Raw genomic sequence first — 24833 nt, forward strand, 5'->3', positions numbered from 1 at the left:
AGAAAGACGGTGGATAGGGACAGATTGGCCTCCATTTGAGCAAGAAGTGGAGGGCTGACAGCTCATTTGGTGGCTGTTCATATATATTTTCCAGAAGTGTTTTTCTATCTTGCTGTAGGTGCACTAAGTACTTTTCACTGAGGCCTGGTGAGATTCCCTATGAACCTTTTGATCTACGTGTTTTTGAGGAAGAGAAGGTGTTACAGGCTAATAGGCTGGAGGAAATAGATGTTCGGAGGGAGGATGTACTGGCAGTTTTGAATAAACTGAAGGTCGATAAGTCCCCTGGGCCTGATGAAATATATCCTAGGATTCTTTGGGAGGCAAGGGATGAGATTGCAGAGCCTTTGGCTTTGATCTTTGGGTCCTCACTGTCCACTGGGATGGTGCCAGAGGACTGGAGAGTGGCGAATGTTGTTCCTCTGTTTAAGAAAGGGAATAGAAAAGACCCTGGTAATTATAGACCGGTTAGTCTTTCTTCGGTGGTTGGTAAATTGATGGAAAAGGTCCTTAGGGATGGGATTTACGACCATTTAGAAAGATGCGGATTAATCCGGGATAGTCAGCACGGATTCGTGAAGGGCAAGTCGTGCCTCTCAAATTTGATAGAATTTTTTGAGGAGATAACTAAGTGTGTTGATGAAGGTAGGGCAGTTGATGTCATATACATGGATTTTAGTAAGGCGTTTGATAAGGTCCCCCATGGTCGGCTTATGATGAAAGTAAGGAGGTGTGGGATAGAGGGAAAGTTGGCCGATTGGATAGGTAACTGGCTATCTGATCGAAGACAGAGGGTGGTGGTGGATGGAAAATTTTTGGACTGGAGGCAGGTTGCTAGCGGAGTGCCACAGGGATCAGTGCTTGGTCCTCTGCTCTTTGTGATTTTTATTAATGACTTAGAGGAGGGGGCTGAAGGATGGATCAGTAAATTTGCTGATGACACCAAGATTGGTGGTGTAGTGGATGAGGTGGAGGGCTGTTGTAGGCTGCAAAGAGACATAGATAGGATGCAAAGCTGGGCTGAAAAATGGCAGATGGAGTTTAACCCTGATAAATGTGAGGTGATTCATTTTGGTAGGACTAATTTAAATGTGGATACAGGGTCAAAGGTAGGGTTCTGAAGACTGGAGGAACAGAGAGATCTTGGGGTCCATATCCACAGATCTCTAAAGGTTGCCACTCAAGTGGATAGAGCTGTGAAGAAGGCCTATAGTGTGTTAGCTTTTATTAACAGGGGGTTGGAGTTTAAGAGCCGTGGGGTTATGCTGCAACTGTACAGGACCTTGGTGAGACCACATTTGGAATATTGTGTGCAGTTCTGGTCACCTCACTATATAAGAAGGATGTGGAAGCGCTGGAAAGAGTGCAGAGGAGATTTACCAGGATGCTGCCTGGTTTGGAGGGTAGGTCTTATGAGGAAAGGTTGAGGGAGCTAAGGCTGTTCTCTCTGGAGCGGAGGAGGCTGAGGGGAGACTTAATAGAGGTGTATAAAATGATGAAGGGGATAGATAGAGTGAACGTTCAAAGACTATTTCCTCGGGTGGATGGAGCTATTACAAGGGGGCATAACTATAGGGTTCATGGTGGGAGATATAGGAAGGATATCAGAGGTAGGTTCTTTACGCAGAGAGTGGTTGGGGTGTGGAATGGACTGCCTGCAGTGATAGTGGAGTCAGACACTTTAGGAACATTTAAGCGGTTATTGGATAGGCACATGGAGCACACCAGGATGATAGGGAGTGGGATAGCTTGATCTTGGTTTCAGATAAAGCTCTGCACAACATCAGGTTATTTTGACAATTTTACACTTGACACCCAATAGAGCTTCAATAATAAATGCTGGGCCAATTATCTTGATTGGTCATTGATTGTGTTTTGTTTTCGAGCTTTTCAGATCAGAAGGTTATTTCCAGGCATTCAGTTGCCTTCACAATACCTTAGCCAACAAGTTCTTGAATTAGACCACTTGCAGATTGAGAGTAACTCCCACATTGTTGTGAATGCCCATCGTGTGCTGACATGAGAGGTTATGAGCAGCAATAAACTTCCCTTTCAGAGACTTATAAAACCTACCAAGGAAGTGATCCAGATTGATACTCGCTGCTTTTAAAACCACAGCTAATATTCTGGTATCAAACCACTAGCTGTACGGACAGAATTGTGGGGCACATGGATCATTTTAAAACAAAATGCTTCATCAGCATCCCAACAGCAGAGGTCTTGAATTCGACCTTTTTTTTGACAGTCACATATTTATTTGCCATAATCAAATGAAAGAGTTAACGGTAAGATTTCTGGTAACGTGCACAGGCACCAGGTCCACCAAATTTCTTGGCCTCACAAGGGCGTGGATCAGCAACCAGCAAGGTCCTGTCATACTGTATGAGGATGTCCTTGATTTCTTTCTTGGAGGCTTCATCTACATACTTCTGGTAGTATGCCACCAATGCTTTAGAAATGGATTGACGGATAGCGCAGATTTGAGCTACATGACCACCGCCTTTCTCGCGAACTCGAATATCGACTCCAGCAAATCTTTCCTTGCCCAACAGCAGAACTGGTTCCAACAGTTTGTACTGCAAGGTTCTTGGCTCAATCTGTTCCAGAGGACCTTTCTTGAAGACAGTAGACAGCAATCATCTAAATCTGCACAGGGTACAGCCAATGTGGCCACCTGCTCCATAAATGGATGGTGAGGAATGGTCTGAAGTATCATGCCCATTTAATACCTATTGTGGGAGGAACCTCATTTCTCTATTCAAACCTTCAGACCATCAAATGGACTGCCTGACGAGTCAGTCATTATGGCACAGAAGGAGATCATTCGGCCCATCGAGTACATGCCAGCTTTCTGAGGAATAACACAATCAGTCCCATTCTCCGATAACCCCATAACTCTGCAAGTTTAGTTCCCTCACATTCCTACCCAAATTTCTCTTGATATTATTTCTGCTTCCACAACCTTGCAACTTTCAGATCTTTGTCACTTTGTTTAAAAAAAAAAAAAAATTCTTCCTCATTTTGTGCTTTTCCCACCATAAAAAGTAATAATAGTTGTCTTCTGGAATTAGGGATGTACAAAGCTGAGTCATGATGTGGAGATGCCAGCGTTGGACTGGGGTGAACACAGGAAGAAGTCTCTCAACACCAGGTTAAAGTCCAACAGGTTTATTTGGTAGCAAATACCATAAGCTTTCGGAGCACTGCTCCTTCGTCAGATGGAGTGGAAATGTGCTCTCAAACAGTGCACAGCGACACAACATCAAGTTACAGAATACTGATTAGAATGCGAATCCCTAAAACCAGCCAGGTCTTTAAGGTACAGACAATGTGGGTGGAGGGAGCATTAAACACAGGTTAAAGAGATGTGTATCTCTTTAACCTGTGTTTAATGCTCCCTCCACCCACATTGTCTGTACCTTTAAGACCTGGCTGGCTTTAGGGATTCGCATTCTAATCAGTATTCTGTAACTTGATGTTGTGTCGCTGTGCACTGTTTGAGAGCACATTTCCACTCCATCTGACGAAGGAGCAGTGCTCCGAAAGCTTATGGTATTTGCTACCAAATAAACTTGTTGGACTTTAACCTGGTGTTGAGACTTCTTCCAAAGCTGAGTCCACAGGGGTGGGTAGATTTCATTATGGGCTAGTAACAGAGGAGTTACGGTATTCTTACAGCAAGCTGGTTCTTTTTTTCTCTCTCCCGCTCCTATTTTGCTCCACCTCCCAGAGCAAATCTAGAAGCTACTGTTAAAAGCCAGGCAGTTAATGGATTATTTCATGGAATTTGGTGGCAGTCCTGTGGTTTTACAAAGTGACTAGGATCAATCTTAAGCGCTTCTTTGGTAGGTTTTTCAAGTCTCTGAAGGGAAAGGTTAGTGTTGCTCATAATTTTACTGCTGACATGAAAAAGATTAAGAGAAAAGTGCTCATTGAGATCCAAAGATTTGTGTTGTTTCAGGCTAAGAGAACAGTATATATACATGATCGAGGTGCTCTGAGATGCAAAATGGAATTCCAGTTTTAGTTGCACCATTCTGTTGACTTTGCAGCACCTGTTGGTTTTCTCTACACATCAAACCTCAAGGGTGAACATAGAACATAGAACATTACAGCGCAGAACAGGCCCTTCGGCCCACGATGTTGCACCGACCAGTTAAAAAAAAAACTGTGACCCTCCAACCTAAACCAATTTCTTTTCGTCCATGAACCTATCTACGGATCTCTTAAACGCCCCCAAACTAGGCGCATTTACTACTGATGCTGGCAGGGCATTCCAATCCCTCACCACCCTCTGGGTAAAGAACCTACCCCTGACATCGGTTCTATAACTACCCCCCCTCAATTTAAAGCCATGCCCCCTCGTGCTGGATTTCTCCATCAGAGGAAAAAGGCTATCACTATCCACCCTATCTAAACCTCTAATCATCTTATATGTTTCAATAAGATCCCCTCTTAGCCGCCGCCTTTCCAGCGAAAACAATCCCAAATCCCTCAGCCTCTCCTCATAGGATCTCCCCTCCATACCAGGCAACATCCTGGTAAACCTCCTCTGCACCCTCTCCAAAGCCTCCACATCCTTCCTGTAATGTGGGGACCAGAACTGCACACAGTACTCCAAGTGCGGCCGCACCAGAGTTGTGTACAGTTGCAACATAACGCTACGACTCCTAAATTCAATCCCCCTACCAATAAACGCCAAGACACCATATGCCTTCTTAACAACCTTATCTACTTGATTCCCAACTTTCAGGGATCTATGCACACATACACCTAGATCCCTCTGCTCCTCCACACTATTCAAAGTCCTCCCGTTAGCCCTATACTCAACACATCTGTTATTCCTACCAAAGTGAATTACCTCACACTTCTCCGCATTAAACTCCATCCGCCACCTCTCGGCCCAACTTTGCAACCTGTCTAAGTCTTCCTGCAAACTACGACACCCTTCCTCACTGTCTACCACACCACCGACTTTGGTGTCATCAGCAAATTTGCTAATCCACCCAACTATACCCTCATCCAGATCATTAATAAATATTACAAACAGCAGTGGCCCCAAAACAGATCCCTGAGGTACACCACTTGTAACCGCACTCCATGATGAATATTTACTATCAACCACCACCCTCTGTTTCCTATCCGCTAGCCAATTCCTGATCCAATTTCCTAGATCACCCCCAATCCCATACATCTGCATTTTCTGCAGAAGCCTACCATGGTGAACCTTATCAAACGCCTTACTAAAATCCATATATACCACGTCCACTGCCTTGCCCCCATCCACCTCCTTGGTCACTTTCTCAAAAAACTCAATAAGGTTAGTAAGGCACGACCTACCTGCCACAAAACCATGCTGACTATCACCTATCAATTCATTACTCTCCAAATAACTATAAATCCTATCCCTTATAATTTTTTCCAACATCTTGCCGACAACAGAAGTGAGACTCACCGGTCTATAATTCCCGGGGAAGTCTCTGTTCCCCTTCTTAAACAATGGGACAACATTCGCTAACCTCCAATCTTCTGGTACTATACCAGAGGCCAACGACGACCTGAAGATCAGAGCCAGAGGCTCTGCAATCACTTCTCTTGCCTCCCAGAGAATCCTTGGATAAATCCCATCCGGACCAGGGGATTTATCTATTTTCAGACCCTCCAGAATATCCTGCACATCCTCCTTATCAACTGTAATACTGTCTATTCTACTCCCCTGCAACCCAGTGTCCTCCTCAGCTATATTCATGTCCCCTTGCGTGAACACCGAAGAGAAATATTGGTTCAATGCTTCACCAATCTCCTCCGGTTCCACACATAACTTCCCTCTGCCATCTATAACTGGCCCTAAACTTGCCCTAACCAACCTTCTGTTCTTGACATACCTATAGAACGCCTTAGGATTCTCTTTAACCCTATCCGCCAAAGTCTTCTCATGTCCCCTTTTAGCCCTTCTAAGCTCGCTCTTCAACTCCCTCTTAGCCAATCTAAAGCTTTCTAGTGCACTACCCGAGTGCTCACGTCTCATCCGAACATAAGCCTCCTTTTTCTTTTTAACCAACAAAGAAACTTTTTTGGTGCACCACGGTTCCCTAGCCCTACCAATTCCTCCTTGCCTGACAGGGACATACCTATCACAGACTCGCAGTAGCTGCTCCTTGAAAAAACTCCACATGTCGGACGTTCCCAGTCCCTGTAATCTCCTAGTCCAACCTATGTTTCCTAATTCTCTCCTAATAGCCTCATAATTACCCTTCCCCCAGCTAAAACCACTGGCCCGAGGTTCATGCCTATCCCTTTCCATCACTAAGGTGAACGTAACCGAATTGTGGTCACTATCACCAAAATGCACACCAACTTCCAAGTCTAGCACCTGGTCTGGCTCATTTCCCAGCACCAGATCCAATATAGCCTCACCTCTAGTTGGCCTGTCTACATACTGAGTCAAAAAACCTTCCTGCACGCTTTGAACAAAAACTGACCCTTCTAACGAGCTAGAGCTATAACAATTCCAGTCAATATTAGTCAAGTTAAAATCCCCCATAACAATTGCCCTATTACTTTCACTCCTAAGCAGGATTGACTCCGCAATCCTTTCCTCAACCTCTCTAGAACTTTTAGGAGGTCTATAAAAGACTCCCAACAGGGTGACCTCTCCTCTCCTATTTCTAATCTCCGCCCATACTACCTCAACAGATAAGTCCTCATCAAACCTCCTCTCTGACACTGTGATACAATCTCTGACCAATAATGCTACCCCTCCCCCTCTTCTACCTCCTTCCCTACTTCGACTAAAACATTTGAACCCCGGGACCTGCATCATCCATTCCTGCCCCTGCTCTATCCATGTCTCTGAAATAGCCACAACATCGAAGTCCCAGGTACTGATCCACGCTGCAAGTTCACCCACTTTATTGCGAATACTCCTGGCATTGAAGTATACATATTTCAAACCCTGCTCCACCCCACCTCTGCAATGCCGTGCATTGCAGTCCCCATCCATGCATCCCTCACTTTCAGCCCCACTACTCAGGATCCCTCCCCCCCCCCCCCCGAATCAGTTTAAACCTCCCTGCATGGCCTTAGCAAATTTACCCCCCAGGATATTGGTCCCCTTCTGATTAAGGTGTAGACCATCCTTCTCATAGAGGTCACACCTTCCCCAGTACGAGCCCCAATTGCTTAAGTACCTGAACCCCTCCCTCCTGCACCATCCCCTCAGCCATGAATTCAAACCTTCCCTCTCCCTATTCCTCTCTAAACTATCCCGTGGTACAGGCAAGAGTCCAGAGATAACCACTCTGTCAGTCTTGGCCTTTAGTTTCCACCCCAACTCCATAAATCCCTGCCTAATATCCCCTTCCCCTATCCTCCCTATGTCGTGTGTCCCCACATGTACAATAACTTGTGGTTTATCTCCCTCCCCCCTAAGAGTCCTGAATACCCTGTCAGACACATCCCGGACCCCAGCCCCTGGTAGGCAACACACCAACCCTGAGTCCCTACCTTTAGTTCCGACCCTCCTATCTGTCCCCTTAATTGTGGGTGGTTATACTTTCAATTGTAGAATGCAAACTCTTCTATTACACTGCTTTTCATGTATGTGATGCACCAAAGTGCTTCATGCCTGATGAATTGTTTATTGCAGTTTGGCCATTGGTCTATTGTTTTGTCTGCAAATACAGCAGCCAATTTGAACACACAAAGGTCCTATAAGCAGCAAATTAGATAAATGAGCACTTAATCTGTTTTTGGCTGTGGTTCAGGGGTGAATATTATGGAGGCCACCTTGAAACTACCTTGCCTTTTGGGAAAAAAGTGCCAAGGAATCTTTTACATCCACAGAGCCTTGGTTTACTATTTGCCTAAAGAATGGCAGCTCTGAATGCAGCTTTGCCTGAATACTACTTGGAAATGGTAGCCTAACTATGTGCTTGCCTTTTTGTGTATGCAATTAACAGTACTTTCTTTCATGCAGGTATACTTGGGAGGCGATAGATTCTGACAAGGGAATAAATTACAAAATAAATCTCTGTACCCCTTTAAATTGTGGGAGCTTGAGTGCCATCTGTGCTTACAATGCTTCACAAAAAACCAACCAGTCAGTAGGTAAGTGCAGCAGACTTTTTATTATATACACTTATTTTTAAAGTGCATTTTCATGTGAGTATTATTCTGAATGTTCATGTTGCATACTGATTTATTTTGTATTGTTTTATGGGATATAATTAGTGAATTCCGTTGTCTTGGAATATTCACTTCTACTAAAATAAAAATAGTTTAGGCTTAAACACACTGCTGCTGAGCATATCCCATTTACAGTTGAACCTGTATAATTTGGTGATGGAAAAGACTGACTTGATCATAATTCTTTTGCCCCTTTTTCATTGAAACTATAGAGCAAAGAATTACCCCCTGCTTGGGTGGCTCAGTGGTTAGCACTGCTGCCTCACAGCACCAGGGACCTGGGTTCGATTCCTGGCTTGGGTTCACTGTCTGTGTGGAGTTTGTGTTCTCCCCGTGTCTGCATGGGTTTCCTCCGGGTGCTCCGGTTTCCTCCCACAATCCGAAAGACATGCCGGTCGGTGCATTGGGCATGCTTAAATTCTTCCTCTGTGTACTCGAACAGGCGCCGGAGTGTTGCGACTAGGGGATTTTCACAGTGACTTCATTGCAGTGCTAATGTAAGCCTACTTGTGACACTTTAAAACTTTAAATATTAAAGTGAATGATGGATCAGAGAGAAATTCCACAAGACAGTCACAAAGATATTCATATGAGAGCTGAAACCACAATTGTAGGCATTCAACATGCGCAACAGCTGTAATACAAAATAAAGTACCACTGCCAGTATCTGAAACAAAGCTGACTAGATTATAAAGAATCACCTCCACAACATTTCTACAGCGTGCACACCCATGATATAAAATAATTCTCTGCACCACATTTGGAACTTAGCACTAAACCAAAAGTGAAGCACTGCAAGAACAGGAAATCTGAAGTTAAAAACAAAATACCGTCAAGCACTTGGCAGGTAGGGCAGCATTTGTAGAGAGAGACCATTAATATTTTAGATCAACTACTTTCCCTCAAAATCTTGAGTGTTTCCGGCATTTTGTTTTCATTTGGACTATAGATCTGCATCTCAAATAATAATCAATGCAGTATTTACAACTGGATGCAAGACTACTAAGTTTGTAACAAATTCTGTCACTTCTGAGAAGTTGCACGTCTTTTCTTTTGAAATGAGACATCAACCACAATTCTGAGTTTCACTCAGTTGCAGCTTAGCTTTAAAAGCTGACTTTCATATTAAAACTTGGTTAGCAATGCAGAACGGTCAGTCATTCAACTTATTTCCCCTCACTATTTCCTGTAAGATTTAGCACTGGTGAGGCAAAAATTGTTCTGGTTAGCCTGTAAGTAATTTTTTCAGATATGAATATAAACCAAAATTTCCAGTGCATTCTTTGTGGACAGCAGCTGATTATTTTGCAAGGTACACTGATTCAGACACTCTTAGTAACTTATCGTTCAAACAACAGCTAATAATGTATTAAAAGGATGGTTAATATTTCCATTTATTGAAAGAGAATTCTAGAAATGTTTGTTGGAAAGCATTGGATTCCATATCACTGCTTAGATTAAAATGGAAAAACTGTTTCTCATCTGTTTGAGATGGTATCCCACTCTTGAATTCACTTAGTCTTCTGTTTATTTTTCTCTCACCTGTATCTAAAGCTTTACCTATATGTATCTTTTATGTTCTAACTTTTGCTCTGCCTCAAACTTTTCCATCATACTTTCGCCTCCTTCAATTCTTGCAAGATCAGTGCTCCAACCTTAGAAATCTCCTTCCAGAACCAATTGCCATGTTCTTTTGATTTGATTTTTTCACGTGTATTAACATGCAGTGAAAAATATTGTTTCTTGCGTGCTATACAGACAAAGCATACCGTTCATAGAGAAGAAAAGGAGAGAGTGCAGAATGTAGTGTTACAGTCATAGCTAGGGTGCAGAGAAAGATCAACTTAATGCAAGGTAGGTCCATTCAAAAGTCTGGCAGCAGGGAAGAAGCTGTTCTTGAGTCGGTTAGTACGTGACGTCTTTTTTGTTGTCGTCTTCCCCTCTCCCCTCTTTGACTCCTGGTTTTTCCCTCTGTCCTTTTCGCATTCTTTTTGCCTTTTCCCATTCTTCTGCACTTTTTTCCCAAAACACCTCTAACCCGGTTTGTCTTTGCTATGATTTGCGTTTCTATGTGGAATGATAAAGCTTCAAGGGTTGAAGAAAATGAGTCTGGGCTACTGATGCACAGTAAGAAGTCTCACAACACCAGGTTAAAGTCCAACAGGTTTATTTGGTAGCACAAACCACTATCTTTCGGAGCACTGCCCCTTCATCAGGTGAGTGAGGAGTTGTGTTCACAAACGGCATATATAGATACAAACTCAATTTACAAGATAATGGTTGGAATGCGAGTCTTTACAGGTAATCAAGTCTTAAAGGTACAGACAATGTGAGTGGAGAGAGGGTTAAGCACAGGTTAAAGAGATGTGTCTTGTCTCCAGCCAGGATAGTTAGTGAGATTTTGCAAGCCCAGGCAAGTCATGGGGGTAGATCTCAAAGAAGACCGTGCATATCGATATCTCCACATCATGGCTACTGATGCAGGCAGAGAGGATTCTCCATCTCAGGAATCCAATGTTATGTTAAATTGTTCTCCTTTGTACATCCATAAAAGCTAAGCTAGTGGTCATTCAAATGAATTGCAACTGTGTATTTTTCTTAGTCTTTAACATTAAGAGATGTTAATTGTGAAGTATTTAAAGGTGGTGTGGGGATGGTGGGTATGGAACAGAGAAAAAGAACCGGTAACGGGAGTGTTTTGGAGTCCAAGGAGGTCACTATTCTTTTGGTTAAAGTACTAGCTCCTCAAGCCCAATAACACAGCTTTTGAGCATTGAGTAACGCCATGGTAGGTCTACACACAGATGGATTCCTACCTGGATGTGCAATTCCAATAACACGACTCAAAACCATCCAGGACAATGCAGCCTGCTTGATTCGTACCTATCCATCCCCTCCACAACTGACTCACTGGCAGCAGTGTGGGCCATCTGCAAGTTACACTGCAGCAACTCAACAAGGCTCCTCGACAGGAACTTCCAACACTCTCCTCACCTGTGGGATTCCGATTTGTTTCAGATTCCATCATCCTGCTTACATGTTTTTACCTTAAGGTTGTCTGCGTTATCCATTCTTACTGTGCGCACAAATCAGCCTGCTCTGAATGGAAGACAGTAAGAGGTTTAACAACACCAGGTTAAAGTCCAACAGGTTTATTTGGTAGCAAAAGCCACACAAGCTTTCGGAGCCCCAAGCCCCTTCACATCAGGAAGAAGGGGCTTGGGGCTCCGAAAGCTTGTGTGGCTTTTGCTACCAAATAAACCTGTTGGACTTTAACCTGGTGTTGTTAAACTTCTTACTGTGTTTACCCCAGTCCAACGCCGGCATCTCCACAACCTGAATGGAAGAGGCATAAGACGAGGGAGGCCCCTTGACTGAATCTTGCATTGGTCACCAAATTAATTCTTCAGTGTTCAAGATGCTTAGTCAATGAAAGTTGAAGAAAAAATTATACATTCATATGGCTGAATTAATTTGGTTAACATGTCTGTTGCTTCATGTAGGTGATTTCGCTCTCAGAAGCAAAGGTGTGCATCACTTCGAGTACAACACTACCCAGAAGTGCACAGAACCAAACTCTGTTCAGACCGTCCAAAGTAGCATCAATTTCTTATGTGGGAAATCTTTGGTGAGTATGTAGTTTGCTGTGTCATTTTCGCATAACTGCTCTATCAGTTTGAAGCATGTTGAATATAACCTGTGGTTTTTAAAGATTATGTGGAGATGCTGGTGTTGGACTGGGGTAAACACAGTAAGAAGTCTCGCAACACAAGGTTAAAGTCCAACAGGTTTATTTGGTAGCAAAAGCCACTAGTTTTCGGAGTGCTGCTCCTTTGTCAGGTAAGTGACAAAAACTGTTTCTAAAGATAGCATCAATGTATCATGTTTTTATTGAACTTGTCACAGCTGCTGTTCGCAATTTGTTCAACTTTATTTCTACACAAAGTATTTTTACAATGGCAAAAACATTTTATTGCTGCAAAATTCTGCCCCTCCCACATGCTTTATTATTTCAGATGAAGATTAGAGGCTGCTGAACCAAGTGGTATATGACTATGTTGAACTGACAGATTTAGATAAAAGATGCATCTTTTGAAGCAAAACCAAAGCAGGATTCACACAGGTTTTATGCCGTTCTGACAGACATTTTGGATTATGTGCTGCCCATGAGGGGAAGTTTCAGACGAGTGAAGCTTAAGCCATGTTCTTGTTTCCAAAATTTGATCTGTGGTATAAGGACCAGTTTGTTATGGATTTTAGTCAAGGTTCGCTTTAAGGAACCATGAAGATGCAATGATTTTCCTTTACTGGACTGAAGTAGAAATTTGAGTTGCATGTACTGAGGCTAATTTCATCTAATGAATGACAAAGTTTTGAAATAAACTTCCACAAAATATTATGTTTTTATTGCCTTTGTTTCCAATTTAAAAGTGTAAAACTTTTTTGTTTTTAATAATTAATTGAAAGAGATTGTGTGCGCAGTATCTTCAGCCAAGACAGGTTGAATGTCACTTGGATGTAGTTGCCCAAATTGAAATTGTTTATAATATAATATAAAATAAAATCAGGCACTGAGTGCTCCACCCCCATGGAGGTGGCGGGTTGGCTGCACAGTTTTAGCTTGCAATGTGAGCCGCATGGTGACAAGCTTGCCTGCAGCTGGAATTATACCACTGGTGGCAGATTGAGGCCAGCAAGGCAGGAAGGTTGACCATGGGCCTTCCTGCCCAAATCTGAATTCTGGTAAAGATGGGAAGTTGGTATTGTGGTATGCACCATTCTGCCTCATTTACATGCCCTTTCTGCCTCCAAGCTCGCCACCAGCAAGAGCAGAAGGTTCTGTCTAACCTTTCAGGTTTGTGACCTTTCATCCCCAGTTTTCTGTTTTGTTTCAAAGTCCCATCATCCACAGTATTTTTGCTTTTGTAGTTATGCTGGAATTGTTTTTGCAGTCTAGACCCAATTCTGACTGGATGGGAGTACACAACACAGAACTGCCTGGAACGGGAATAAAATTACTAACTAACCTCATGCAGAGACTATTAGAATGGTTTGAGTGGAGAAGATGGAAAAATGTTATATTTATTCAATAGGGAGTGTTTGGTCTGAGCTGGACTGAGACTGCGGGCTTTATACTATGTTTGGAAAATTTTAAAATGGGAAATGTGCTCCTCCAGTACTGAGATATTTCTGGGAAATTAATAGAAATCACAATGCCTGCCTTGACTGTAAGACTGCTATTTCCTGAAGCAAATGATTTGATCTCAATAACAGCAATTTTTTTGTTGTCTTTTAACACAGAAAATGTCTGAGGAAGTTTTACAAATAGAGGACAGATAATAACTAGAAATTATTGAGGGAAAGGACATGCTCCCATGAGGGAGCTTGAAAGCTTGGTTAGAAGTCAGGCTTTTTGAGTTGAAGAGGAATTTAGAGAGAACACTTCACTTAATCAGAGCTGTTGCACATTTTGGAAGGTTTCTGCTGTTGCCCATTTGCTGGTATTAAATCAATTTGTTTCACATTTTCTTGTTAACAATTTGTATTTCAAACTGCTACCGAAAAGCACCTTTGTTATTCAACATCATTCTCCCGTTGGAATTAATTGTGATCTTAACTCATTTTAATTGTTTGATCAGGGTAGCCCTGAATTTGTGGTGACTTCCGAATGTGTGCATTATTTCGAATGGAAGACTTTTGTCGCCTGCAAGAAGAGCACCTTCAACCCGAAAAAAGAGGTAAATGCAAATGCCCTACATTGGTTAATTTCAAATTTTTAACACCCCATCTGACTTTCAATCCCCAAGACGGCTACAATTATTGAAGAAAATAACTGGCAGGAGAGAGGATGATGCTCATTATTGTGCAAAACACTTCTTAAAATGTTCGTATAAGTGGTATTAAGTACATGAGATGGCATAAAATGTTATTCCTATTCCATTTTGAGTATTTCTGAGCTAACAAAATAGCACTAAATTCAATCTGTGTGATGTAATGAATGAGTTTGAGCATGAAAGTGGGACTGGCTGAAAGCTAGCTTTTGGGTGTGAGGATTAGTTAGTTTTTGGTGATTCTCTCCATTTTAGGCATGTGCCATTTGGTAGAGGCATGAATGCCTTTCAAAGGGAACAATATACCTGTAGGTATGTTCAAAAAAAAACTGAGATGCTTACTATATCTTCCAGGGGTGGCATTGCAATTAGCACTGCTACCTCACAGCACAGACCTGGGTTCGATTCCTGGCTTGGGTCACGGTCTGTGTGGAGTCTGCACCTTCTCCTTGTGTCTGCGTGAGTTTCCTCCGGGTGCTCTGGTTTCTTCCCAGAGTCCGAGAGATGTGCTGGTTAGGTGCATTGGCCATGCTAAATTTTCCCTCGGTGTATCTGAATAGGTGCCGAAGTGTGACGACTAGGGGATTTTCACAGTAACTTCATTGCAGTGTTAATGTAAGCCTACTTGTGACATGAATAAATAAATTCTATAGCCGAGGTGTTATCTATTTTAGATTGAGAAGGGAGGGATTAAGAAAGAGCAAACTAAGAACATTCGAGGCTCTTTAAATTGGCTGAATAAGGAATTATACTTGACAGCACTGAATTCCACACTTGCCTTCCCTTACTGCACTCTAATATATCCCCTTTTCTGATTAGCTGCTGAGATATAATGAATTATGCATTTATATAACCCCATTAAAGCGACTTGAGCTGCTAAGGGGATTAAATTATTATTTTCAATAATGTACTCTATACATGAATTTTTGGCAAGCATGTTGTCCTATTTGTGTTAATTCACACACTAATCACATGGTTTTGGTTCTGGGTGGAATGTTTTCAGAGTTGAAGTCTGAATCACTTTCATGAAATGGAGTATCCAGCTTGTGTTATGGGATTGGGGTGTGGGTGGGGTGGGCCTGGGTAAGATGCTCCTTTGAAAAGTTGTTGCAGACTCGATGGGCTGAATGGCTTCCTTCTGCACTGTAGAGAGTCTATGGTTTTAAAAACAAAGGGAGATAAACCACACAACGTAGACATACAGCAAATAAAAAATATGATGTAAAATTCCTGAGCTCAGTGGTCTGGAAGTACCCAGTTGAAAAATGAATTGTTGTTCCTCAGCTTGTGTTTTGAACAATTTTGGAACACCATAGGAGGCCAAGGACAGAACATTCAATGTGGAAGCATGTTAGAAAGGGAAATCAGTGGGTGACTGGAAGCTCAGGATCACCCTTGTGGACTGAATGGAGCTGTTGCGCAATGCAGTTGCTCGGTCTGTGTTTGGACACTCCAGTGTAGAGGAGACTGCTTTGTGTGTAGAAAAACAGTATACTAAGCTGAGACGTAAATGTACGTTTCTGCTTTAACGGGAAATATTTTGGCCCTTGGACGGCAAGAGGATACGTGGTAAAACAGAGCAGGTATTGGGTCTTTTGTTTGCATAGAACTGGGACATGGGAAAGGGTGAGGTTTTTGGAGGTAACTGAAGAGTGACCTGCCCCTATTGTGGGAACTGCCCCTGCAGAATGCTGAGGAGGGTGGGAAAGGAAAGATTTGTTTTGCAGCATTACACTGATGAAGGTTCAATTTGATCCATTGAATGTGGAGACAGGTGGGTGGCAGGCGAGGGCAAGGAGAACCATGTTCTGGGTAGGGGAGGGAATGGTTTGGAGTAGAAGTATGGAAAATGGAACAGGCATGGTGGAGGGCCCTGGCAATCATGTTGGAGGGGAATCCTTGATTTAGGGAAAAGGGATACCATATCGGAAGGTTACATCATTGAAATGTGTTGGAGTAAGTACAAAAATGGAATGATTTTATAGTTAGCAGAGCGAGAGGGGAAGTGTGGTCTGGGTACTGCTTCCTTTTGCCTTGCACTGCCATCTGCCATTTAATATGTTGCTAAATTACACTTGGTGTCCCAAGGTGTGTGGATTAGGGGAATTAGTGGTGCAAGTAGGTGGAGATACGGGGATAGGGTCTGGATGGGATGCTCTGTTGGAGAGTCGGTGCAGACCCAATGGGCCAAATGGCCTCCTGCACTGTCTGGATTCTGAATCTTCCTGATTCTTGCCCGACCACAGACCTTCCCTTTTGAATTTTTTCCCATCACCTCCATCCCTTGCTTCAACCTTGTTAGATTTCTAACTTTTCCCAGTTCTGATGATGGGTCACTGACCTGTAGATGCTGCCTGACCTGCTGAGAATTTACAGTATTTTGTGGGGTTTTTTTGGATTTCCAGCATCTGTAGTATTTTGCTTTTTGTATCACTGTTGATCTGTCTTAAGAGTTATTGACATAATACCCCATTTCTGTGTCCTGTCTCATTCTGCTTCAGCCCCTTCAGAGATTTAGTGGCCACATGCCTTTCAGATGAAGAATTGGATATCCTGGATATCGCAATAACTATTTCACAAGCAGGAGCATTTCTGTGTTTAGAGGGATTTAAGCAACTCTGCTGAGCACGATAACCTCTGTTTGACTTTGATAGAAATTGCGGATTCATCTTTTCCCTACTGTGTACTCGTTTCTACTCCAAGCAAATGTGAATTCACACATTTGTTATGTCTTACACTCTGTCCACGATGAAAGTGCATTCATCATATCAGCAGTTGTTAGTTTTTTAACACTCGTATTCATTCATTGGTCTTAATTGTCTCATGTTTGCTAAATATTCCCCCAATTTCTTATTTAATCAGTTAAAAACATTTATTAATCATCAATTAACACTTTTAAGGTTCCATGTTACGTCTTTGATGAAGTTGGAAAGAAACGTGATTTAAATCCACTCATAAAGATGTCGGGAGGCTATTTGGTCGATTCGCCTGACACAGATGATTTGTATATCAACATTTGTAGAGATATAGGTCAGTTTACCTTTCTTTTCAGTTGATGAATTTCTTTGGCATGCATTGAGTTTATGAACTTTGTACCCCATCTACTTTGCCACCAATTTGCAGTTGCGCTAAACCACAAAGCACCTCGTGAATTAAAGAATGTGAAACCATTTAAGGTGGTAAGGAGGGGGACAATTGATAAACTAATCAAACTTAACGATGAAATTATTGTTTTGGCTTTATTGCATCTGCATTTATTAAGGCTGAGGAAGATATATTTATTATCCAAATAGGGGAGAGGAACAGCGGGTCTGGGAGTACAGATACACAAACCCAATATAAGTAGTAATGCAGGTAAATTTATTTTGAAGTAAACAAAAGATTGGTTTATTTATGGAGGAATAGAATTGAAAAGCAGATAAGTTTGGGTTAGACTTCTGAGTTAGGTTAGACTTCCCTTTCAGTAGTATTTTGCTTTGTATAGGTGTGGTACTGTTGGGTCAAATGGCCAATTTCTGTGCTTGAACTTTGAAGTAAGGTTATGTAGTACCGAGAGAGTTTTCAGTTCTAATATTAATCATATCCTCTTGTCCGTTTAATTGCCAGCTCCTTCAGGCAAGACCTCGGCGTGTAAATCTGGCAGCAGTGCCTGCTTATTGAAAGGCTCCACTGCATTTGATGTTGGCCAACCAAAAGATGCTTTGAAACTAGTTGGTAAAGACAGGTATGGAGTACATCTTTGGAATTCCAAGTGCTGTCTTTGACTGCGTACATTTACCAAAATATATTTTAAATTTAGAACAATGATGACATTGAAATCATTTTGTGTGAAAGTTCCATTGTAGCCTTAATTGTGATTAGTTGTTTTTATAGTGAGCCATCTGAGACTATGTATAATTGAGAATTGCAGCATTAACTAATGTTCAACTAATAACACCAGATTGTTTGTTAACCATTTAGAATCTTTATAATTTTGGGCAGGTAGTTGTTTTGCAACTTGCATCATCTAAGCTGCACTTTACCTTTGGGTCAATTATCACAAACTGTATTCAATATATTTAGTAGCCTTATTTTCCATTAGTCTTAACCTTGTCTTATTTTTAGAATGGTAAACATTTCCTTCTCTGAACCTACCATAATAGATCTACAGATAGAAATGGAAATAAATATGGAGTTGACATTAGGATAGTGGACAAGGCAAATGCACAGATATCTATCTGAGTACATTCGGGCACACGGGCTTTTGTGTGCACTCTTGACATATGTGGGAGGCAGGGGTGATCGTGCAGGGCGAGGAGCCTACAAAATTTGGAATTAACTTTCGGCCGTTTCGTTATCTGATCCAATCTGGTTGTGAAGGTTGCCTAACTGGGTATAGATTGCAAACCGAGTTCTAAACTAATTTTCTGTGCACAATCGATTGACAATGTATTCCACCATTCCTCTAAAATGCTCGCAATACTGCATCTTGCAGCTGTTGGTTATCCAGCTGTTAACAAGCAGTTGGTTCCTCGAGCAAGGAGGTGTACCAGCTTGTCATCAACAATTCTAGTAGTTTGACTAATGGATCTTGATGTGCAGGATAATGACCAGATTACTGCATAGTTTATGGTGAAAAGCGTAAATGTGTTAGATTTATGTGGTCAGCGCCAAACAGTGGTGGTGGTGCCTTTCCCCAGGGGCTTTGTGTGGGCTTATGTACAGGCAGTTCCTCAGCCAATCACTATTATTTTTCCCATTGAATCCAGTCTGTCCAACACTGCTCTGGAGTAAACCTTTTTTTGATTCAGCTTTTTTGTGCTTAAGCATTACAAGTGAAAGTTATGAACTTAATTTAGGACGGAATTCTGAAATTCTGTCTGCATTTTACATTTGTCTATTGGGCATGCCACCCAACATGTTCTCAAGTTTCTAGAAATGCAATCAGCTTTGTCGAATATTTCTAGTTTGCAAGGTATTTTTAATTTTGTAATGGAGGTAATTACAATTCCTCAATTAATATTTTATCATTAAACATTTGTTGAATACATTTTGCTTCCTTAGGCCAGGAACCACGACCAATAAAATCTTGACAGTTACCTCTTAATTTTTTCTTTGCCCTTTTTTTTTTACCTGTTATTCTCTGCCCTTTTTTTGATATTTCTCTCTCCTCTTTCACACACAAACATTTTAATACCCTCTCACCTTGCATTCTCTTGGTCAGCTCTTTCACTATTGCTACATTGTAGAACATCCAAGCAGTCATAATTTGAAGTGTAAGGCTTTCTGCAACTTTATTTTCACCCACTTCTGTATCTAGTGTTGGTATTTTTGGGAGTTCAGGTAAACCTTTCAAAAGACGACTTTAAATCCACAAGTTTTTTAAGCAAGTATATCCAGTGAGCAATGGGACTATTCAAACAAAATGTCAAGACTGTGCTGTTAGCTGATCTCAGTTGGAGTTGCCAGCGTTGGACTGACAACGCAGGGCACAACAACTCAGAATCGCTGAGCAGAAACTGATGGCCAAGTTCCACACGAGGACAGCCTCAACCGGGATCTTGGGTTCATGTCACACTATCTGTAACCCCCCCATGACTTGCCTGGGCTTGCAAAATCTCACTAACTGTCCTGGCTTGAGACAATTCATACCTCTTGAACCTGTGCTTAACCCTCTCTCCACTTGCATTGTCTGCATCTGTAAAGACTTGATTACCTGTTAATACTCTCATTCCAATCATTATCTTGTAGTTGAGTTCATGCCTGTGTGTGCCCTGTTTGTGAAACAAATCCTGCACTCACTTGATGAAGGAGTAGCGCTCTGCAAGCTCATGCTACCAAATAAACCTGTTGGACTTTAACCTGGTGTTGTGAGACTACTTGCTGGATCTCAGCTGGGACAGTTGAAGAGGTGTTAAACTTGGTGTCAGCACTTTTGAGAGTCCTGAATCACCCACTTCTGGGCATCCAGTGGCTCTTGTCAAAGGTTTGTATGTGTGATCTGGGTGCTGAGGCCTGGATTGCACAGGTTGATGCAACCAGTATCGAAATACCCTTATTGTGCTGACTGTAAAATCTTAATGGTTTTGTAAGTATGACATTGGAGAGTTGGTGTCTAAAACAGTATTTATAGACTTGGTTTTTCTCCAATAATTGCCTGGGTCTTCACATCAATAGCCCTGCTTTCCAAATTTCCAGTGTTTTTATTTTAAACTGATCACAATATCACCCTGTACAATAGTGCAAACAGCTCCAGTGAGATTTTTAACATATCCTTCAATTTGTTTCAGGTTAGTACTTCACTATGCCACTGGAAATGAGAAGTCACCAGCATTTTGTGGCGATCACAGACCTGCAGTCACCATTACCTTGATTTGCCCCTCTGGAAGGAGAGAGGTTTGTAGATGGGCTGAAAACATTTGTATTAAAATGAAAGCTAGTCTTTTAAGAGCAAATGAGGATGATGGAGGAAAAGCACAATTTTGTTCATGTTGGTGGGGTTTCCAAGGTTGCTGGCACTGCCCAAACTTTAGACAATACAAAACTCACGAAGCCAGTGTCTCAGTTTAAAGACGTAACTTTATTTCAATCAGCAGCTGCCAGGAGACCATCAAAGGGTCAGGGCAGCTCCCGAGATGGAGCAGTTGGACCTCTCCGATGGAAACCGATCAATTATGGATTTTTAAAAATCAATTACTCCCGCCTTTCATTAGCTTTAAATCAAACATCTTCAGTACACAATAATACCTGCCATATACCTTAGCCAATTGCATTTTACACTCTGGCATGATGGCAGTTTATTAGTCCTTCGAATTCTGACCCCACTTCCTGTGTTGCGTAGTAACCTCAGACGCTTAGCCTAAAATTCAAATGAACGTTCCCATGGGTTCCCTTAAAGGTCACTGCCTAATCAGATTAATGTGGAGATGCCGGCGTTGGACTGGGGTAAACACAGTAAGAAGGTAAACAACACCAGGTTAAAGTCCAACAGGTTTATTTGGTAGCAAAAGCCACACAAGCTTTCGAGGCTCTAAGCCCCTTCTTCAGGTGAGTGGGAATTCTGTTCACAAACAGAACTTATAAAGACACAGACTCAATTTACATGAATAATGGTTGGAATGCGAATACTTACAACTAATCCAGTCTTTAAGAAACAAAACAATGGGAGTGGAGAGAGCATCAAGACAGGCTAAAAAGATGTGTATTGTCTCCAGACAAGACAGCCAGTGAAACTCTGCAGGTCCACGCAACTGTGGGAGTTACAAATAGTGTGACATAAACCCAATATCCCGGTTGAGGCCGTCCTTGTGTGTGCGGAACTTGGCTATCAGTTTCTGCTCAGCGACTCTGCGCTGTCGTGTGTCGCGAAGGCCGCCTTGGAGAACGCTTACCCGAATATCAGAGGCCGAATGCCCGTGACCGCTGAAGTGCTCCCCAACAGGAAGAGAACAGTCTTGCCTGGTGATTGTCGAGCGGTGTTCATTCATCCGTTGTTGCAGCGTCTGCATAGTTTCCCCAATGTACCATGCCTCGGGACATCCTTTCTTGCAGCGTATCAGGTAGACAACGTTGGCCGAGTTGCAAGAGTATGTACCGTGTACCTGGTGGATGGTGTTCTCACGTGAGATGATGGCATCTGTGTCGATGATCCGGCACGTCTTGCAGAGGTTGCTGTGGCAGGGTTGTGTGGTGTCTTGGTCACTGTTCTCCTGAAGGCTGGGTAGTTTGCTGCGGACAATGGTCTGTTTGAGGTTGTGCGGTTGTTTGAAGGCAAGAAGTGGGGGTGTGGGGATGGCCTTGGCGAGATGTTCGTCTTCATCAATGACATGTTGAAGGCTCCGGAGGAGATGCCGTAGCTTCTCCGCTCCGGGGAAGTACTGGACAACGAAGGGTACTCTGTCCACTGTGTCCCGTGTTTGTCTTCTGAGGAGGTCGGTGCGGTTTTTCGCTGTGGCGCGTTGGAACTGTTGATCAATGAGTCTAGCGCCATATCCTGTTCTTATGAGGGCATCTTTCAGCGTCTGGAGGTGTCTGTTGCGATCCTCCTCATCCGAGCAGATCCTGTGTATACGGAGGGCTTGTCCGTAGGGGATGGCTTCTTTAACGTGTTTAGGGTGGAAGCTGGAGAAGTGGAGCATCGTGAGGTTATCCGTGGGCTTGCGGTACAGTGAGGTGCTGAAGTGACCGTCCTTAATGGAGATGCGCGTGTCCAAGAATGCAACACCATCAGGCTCACCATAGCCTACTCTCTGGAATCGGTTGCATTCTTGGACACGCGCATCTCCATTAAGGACGGTCACCTCAGCACCTCACTGTACCGCAAGCCCACGGATAACCTCACGATGCTCCACTTCTCCAGCTTCCACCCTAAACACGTTAAAGAAGCCATCCCCTACGGACAAGCCCTCCGTATACACAGGATCTGCTCGGATGAGGAGGATCGCAACAGACACCTCCAGACGCTGAAAGATGCCCTCATAAGAACAGGATATGGCGCTAGACTCATTGATCAACAGTTCCAATGCGCCACAGCGAAAAACCGCACCGACCTCCTCAGAAGACAAACACGGGACACAGTGGACAGAGTACCCTTCGTTGTCCAGTACTTCCCCGGAGCGGAGAAGCTACGGCATCTCCTCCGGAGCCTTCAACATGTCATTGATGAAGACGAACATCTCGCCAAGGCCATCCCCACACCCCCACTTCTTGCCTTCAAACAACCGCACAACCTCAAACAGACCATTGTCCGCAGCAAACTACCCAGCCTTCAGGAGAACAGTGACCAAGACACCACACAACCCTGCCACAGCAACCTCTGCAAGACGTGCCGGATCATCGACACAGATGCCATCATCTCACGTGAGAACACCATCCACCAGGTACACGGTACATACTCTTGCAACTCGGCCAACGTTGTCTACCTGATACGCTGCAAGAAAGGATGTCCCGAGGCATGGTACATTGGGGAAACTATGCAGACGCTGCAACAACGGATGAATGAACACCGCTCGACAATCACCAGGCAAGACTGTTCTCTTCCTGTTGGGGAGCACTTCAGCGGTCACGGGCATTCGGCCTCTGATATTCGGGTAAGCGTTCTCCAAGGCGGCCTTCGCGACACACGACAGCGCAGAGTCGCTGAACAGAAACTGATAGCCAAGTTCCGCACACACAAGGACGGCCTCAACCGGGATATTGGGTTTATGTCACACTATTTGTAACTCCCACAGTTGCGTGGACCTGCAGAGTTTCACTGGCTGTCTTGTCTGGAGACAATACACATCTTTTTAGCCTGTCTTGATGCTCTCTCCACTCCCATTGTTTTGTTTCTTAAAGACTGGATTAGTTGTAAGTATTCGCATTCCAACCATTATTCATGTAAATTGAGTCTGTGTCTTTATAAGTTCTGTTTGTGAACAGAATTCCCACTCACCTGAAGAAGGGGCTTAGAGCCTCGAAAGCTTGTGTGGCTTTTGCTACCAAATAAACCTGTTGGACTTTAACCTGGTGTTGTTTACCTTCTTACTGTAATCAGATTAACACATAATACACGACTCCATGCATCCATCTCGTCCAGATCGTGAATAAACCCTGTTCACAGAATATGATTGTGTTCTAAATGTTCTTTCCATCCGAAAGATATTGTATATTCCCAAGGTTTAAACGTTCTCTTGGAATATGGCTTTGCCTGAATGCTTTTTATCGTGATGCTGAGCAGCAAATTGCTCTTGGCAAAAGCGAACAGTGTACCTTAAGATCAACAATAATACATAATACCAGCATATGTGTTTTAAATTCATAATCACTTGTTCAAATCTCTTACTGCATCTCGTATGTGTGAACTACTTTCTTGTTAGCTCATAAGCTTGTTTCAAAAGTCATAAAACTACCAGCATTCAGTGAATTCAGTGCCTTAATGTCTAATGGTTTATAAAGCTACCAACCTATTGGGGTTTCTCACTTACACTTCAATTCCACCTTGATAAGTTTTTGGAATTTTAAGTGATTGCTGCTGTTAATTTATTAGAACAATTTCATATCTGCCGAAGTCTGCTTCCTTCCATAAGATACTTCATTTGATTCACAAACTAATTGTTGTGAAGGGTTTTATATATATGTATATATCTCCCCGAATTGGTTTAGTGACCTTGTTTTTCAGAATGTTGGATTGAATTAATAAGATAAGTTAAGAAATATGAGCAGCAGGAGTGGAATACATAGCCTCAATGTGTTCAGCCATTCATTGGAATTCTATCTTGCTCCACTTAGTGCCCCCGCCCCCCCATCCCTTGATTCTCCGCAATCAAAAGTCGATTTCAGCCTTGAATACAATCCATGATAGAGCATCCACAGCCCTCTAAGGCAGAGGATTCTAAGGATTCACAATCCTCTGAAGTTTCTCCTCATCTTTGTCCTAAATGATCAACATCTTGGCCTGAGACTGTTCTAAATTCTCAATCAGGGGAAACAGCCTCTTGGCATCCACCCTGTCAATCCCTTTCAGAATCTTGTATTATTCTGCCTGTAAGACTGAACTTACTCAGTCTCTTATCATGGACCAATGCCTCATCCCAGGAACCAATCCTTTCCTCGACCAAAACTGTACCCAGTATTCTGGAGGTGTGATCTTACCATAGTCCTGTGCAGTTGTAGCAAGACTTCCTTATTCTTTAATCTGATGTCCTTGTAATAAAGGCCAACATGCCATTTACCTTCCTAATTGCTTGCTATATTCCTTGGAGGTATACCCAATTCTTTCTCAACATTTGAAAGTTTCATGTTTTTCGATAACTTATGCAGTAGTAGAAACAGAATATTTAAGTGCCTCACTGATCC

At 42.7% G+C, this 24833-nt stretch overlaps 1 protein-coding gene across 1 annotated transcript in view; it reads left to right on the forward strand.

The window, feature by feature from the left end:
• Positions 1-24833, forward strand: part of igf2r (insulin-like growth factor 2 receptor) — a 175573-nt gene that overhangs the window by 27712 nt on the left and 123028 nt on the right. Inside the window, exons 2-7 of the mRNA XM_078230119.1 lie at positions 7979-8109; positions 11691-11815; positions 13827-13925; positions 16919-17048; positions 17625-17742; positions 20288-20393. Coding sequence (XP_078086245.1) covers positions 7979-8109; positions 11691-11815; positions 13827-13925; positions 16919-17048; positions 17625-17742; positions 20288-20393 — 709 coding nt within the window. The remainder of the gene's footprint in view (positions 1-7978; positions 8110-11690; positions 11816-13826; positions 13926-16918; positions 17049-17624; positions 17743-20287; positions 20394-24833) is intronic.

Source organism: Mustelus asterias, chromosome 15 (genome assembly GCF_964213995.1).
Source record: "Mustelus asterias chromosome 15, sMusAst1.hap1.1, whole genome shotgun sequence".
In the NCBI taxonomy this organism is placed as follows: domain Eukaryota; kingdom Metazoa; phylum Chordata; class Chondrichthyes; order Carcharhiniformes; family Triakidae; genus Mustelus; species Mustelus asterias.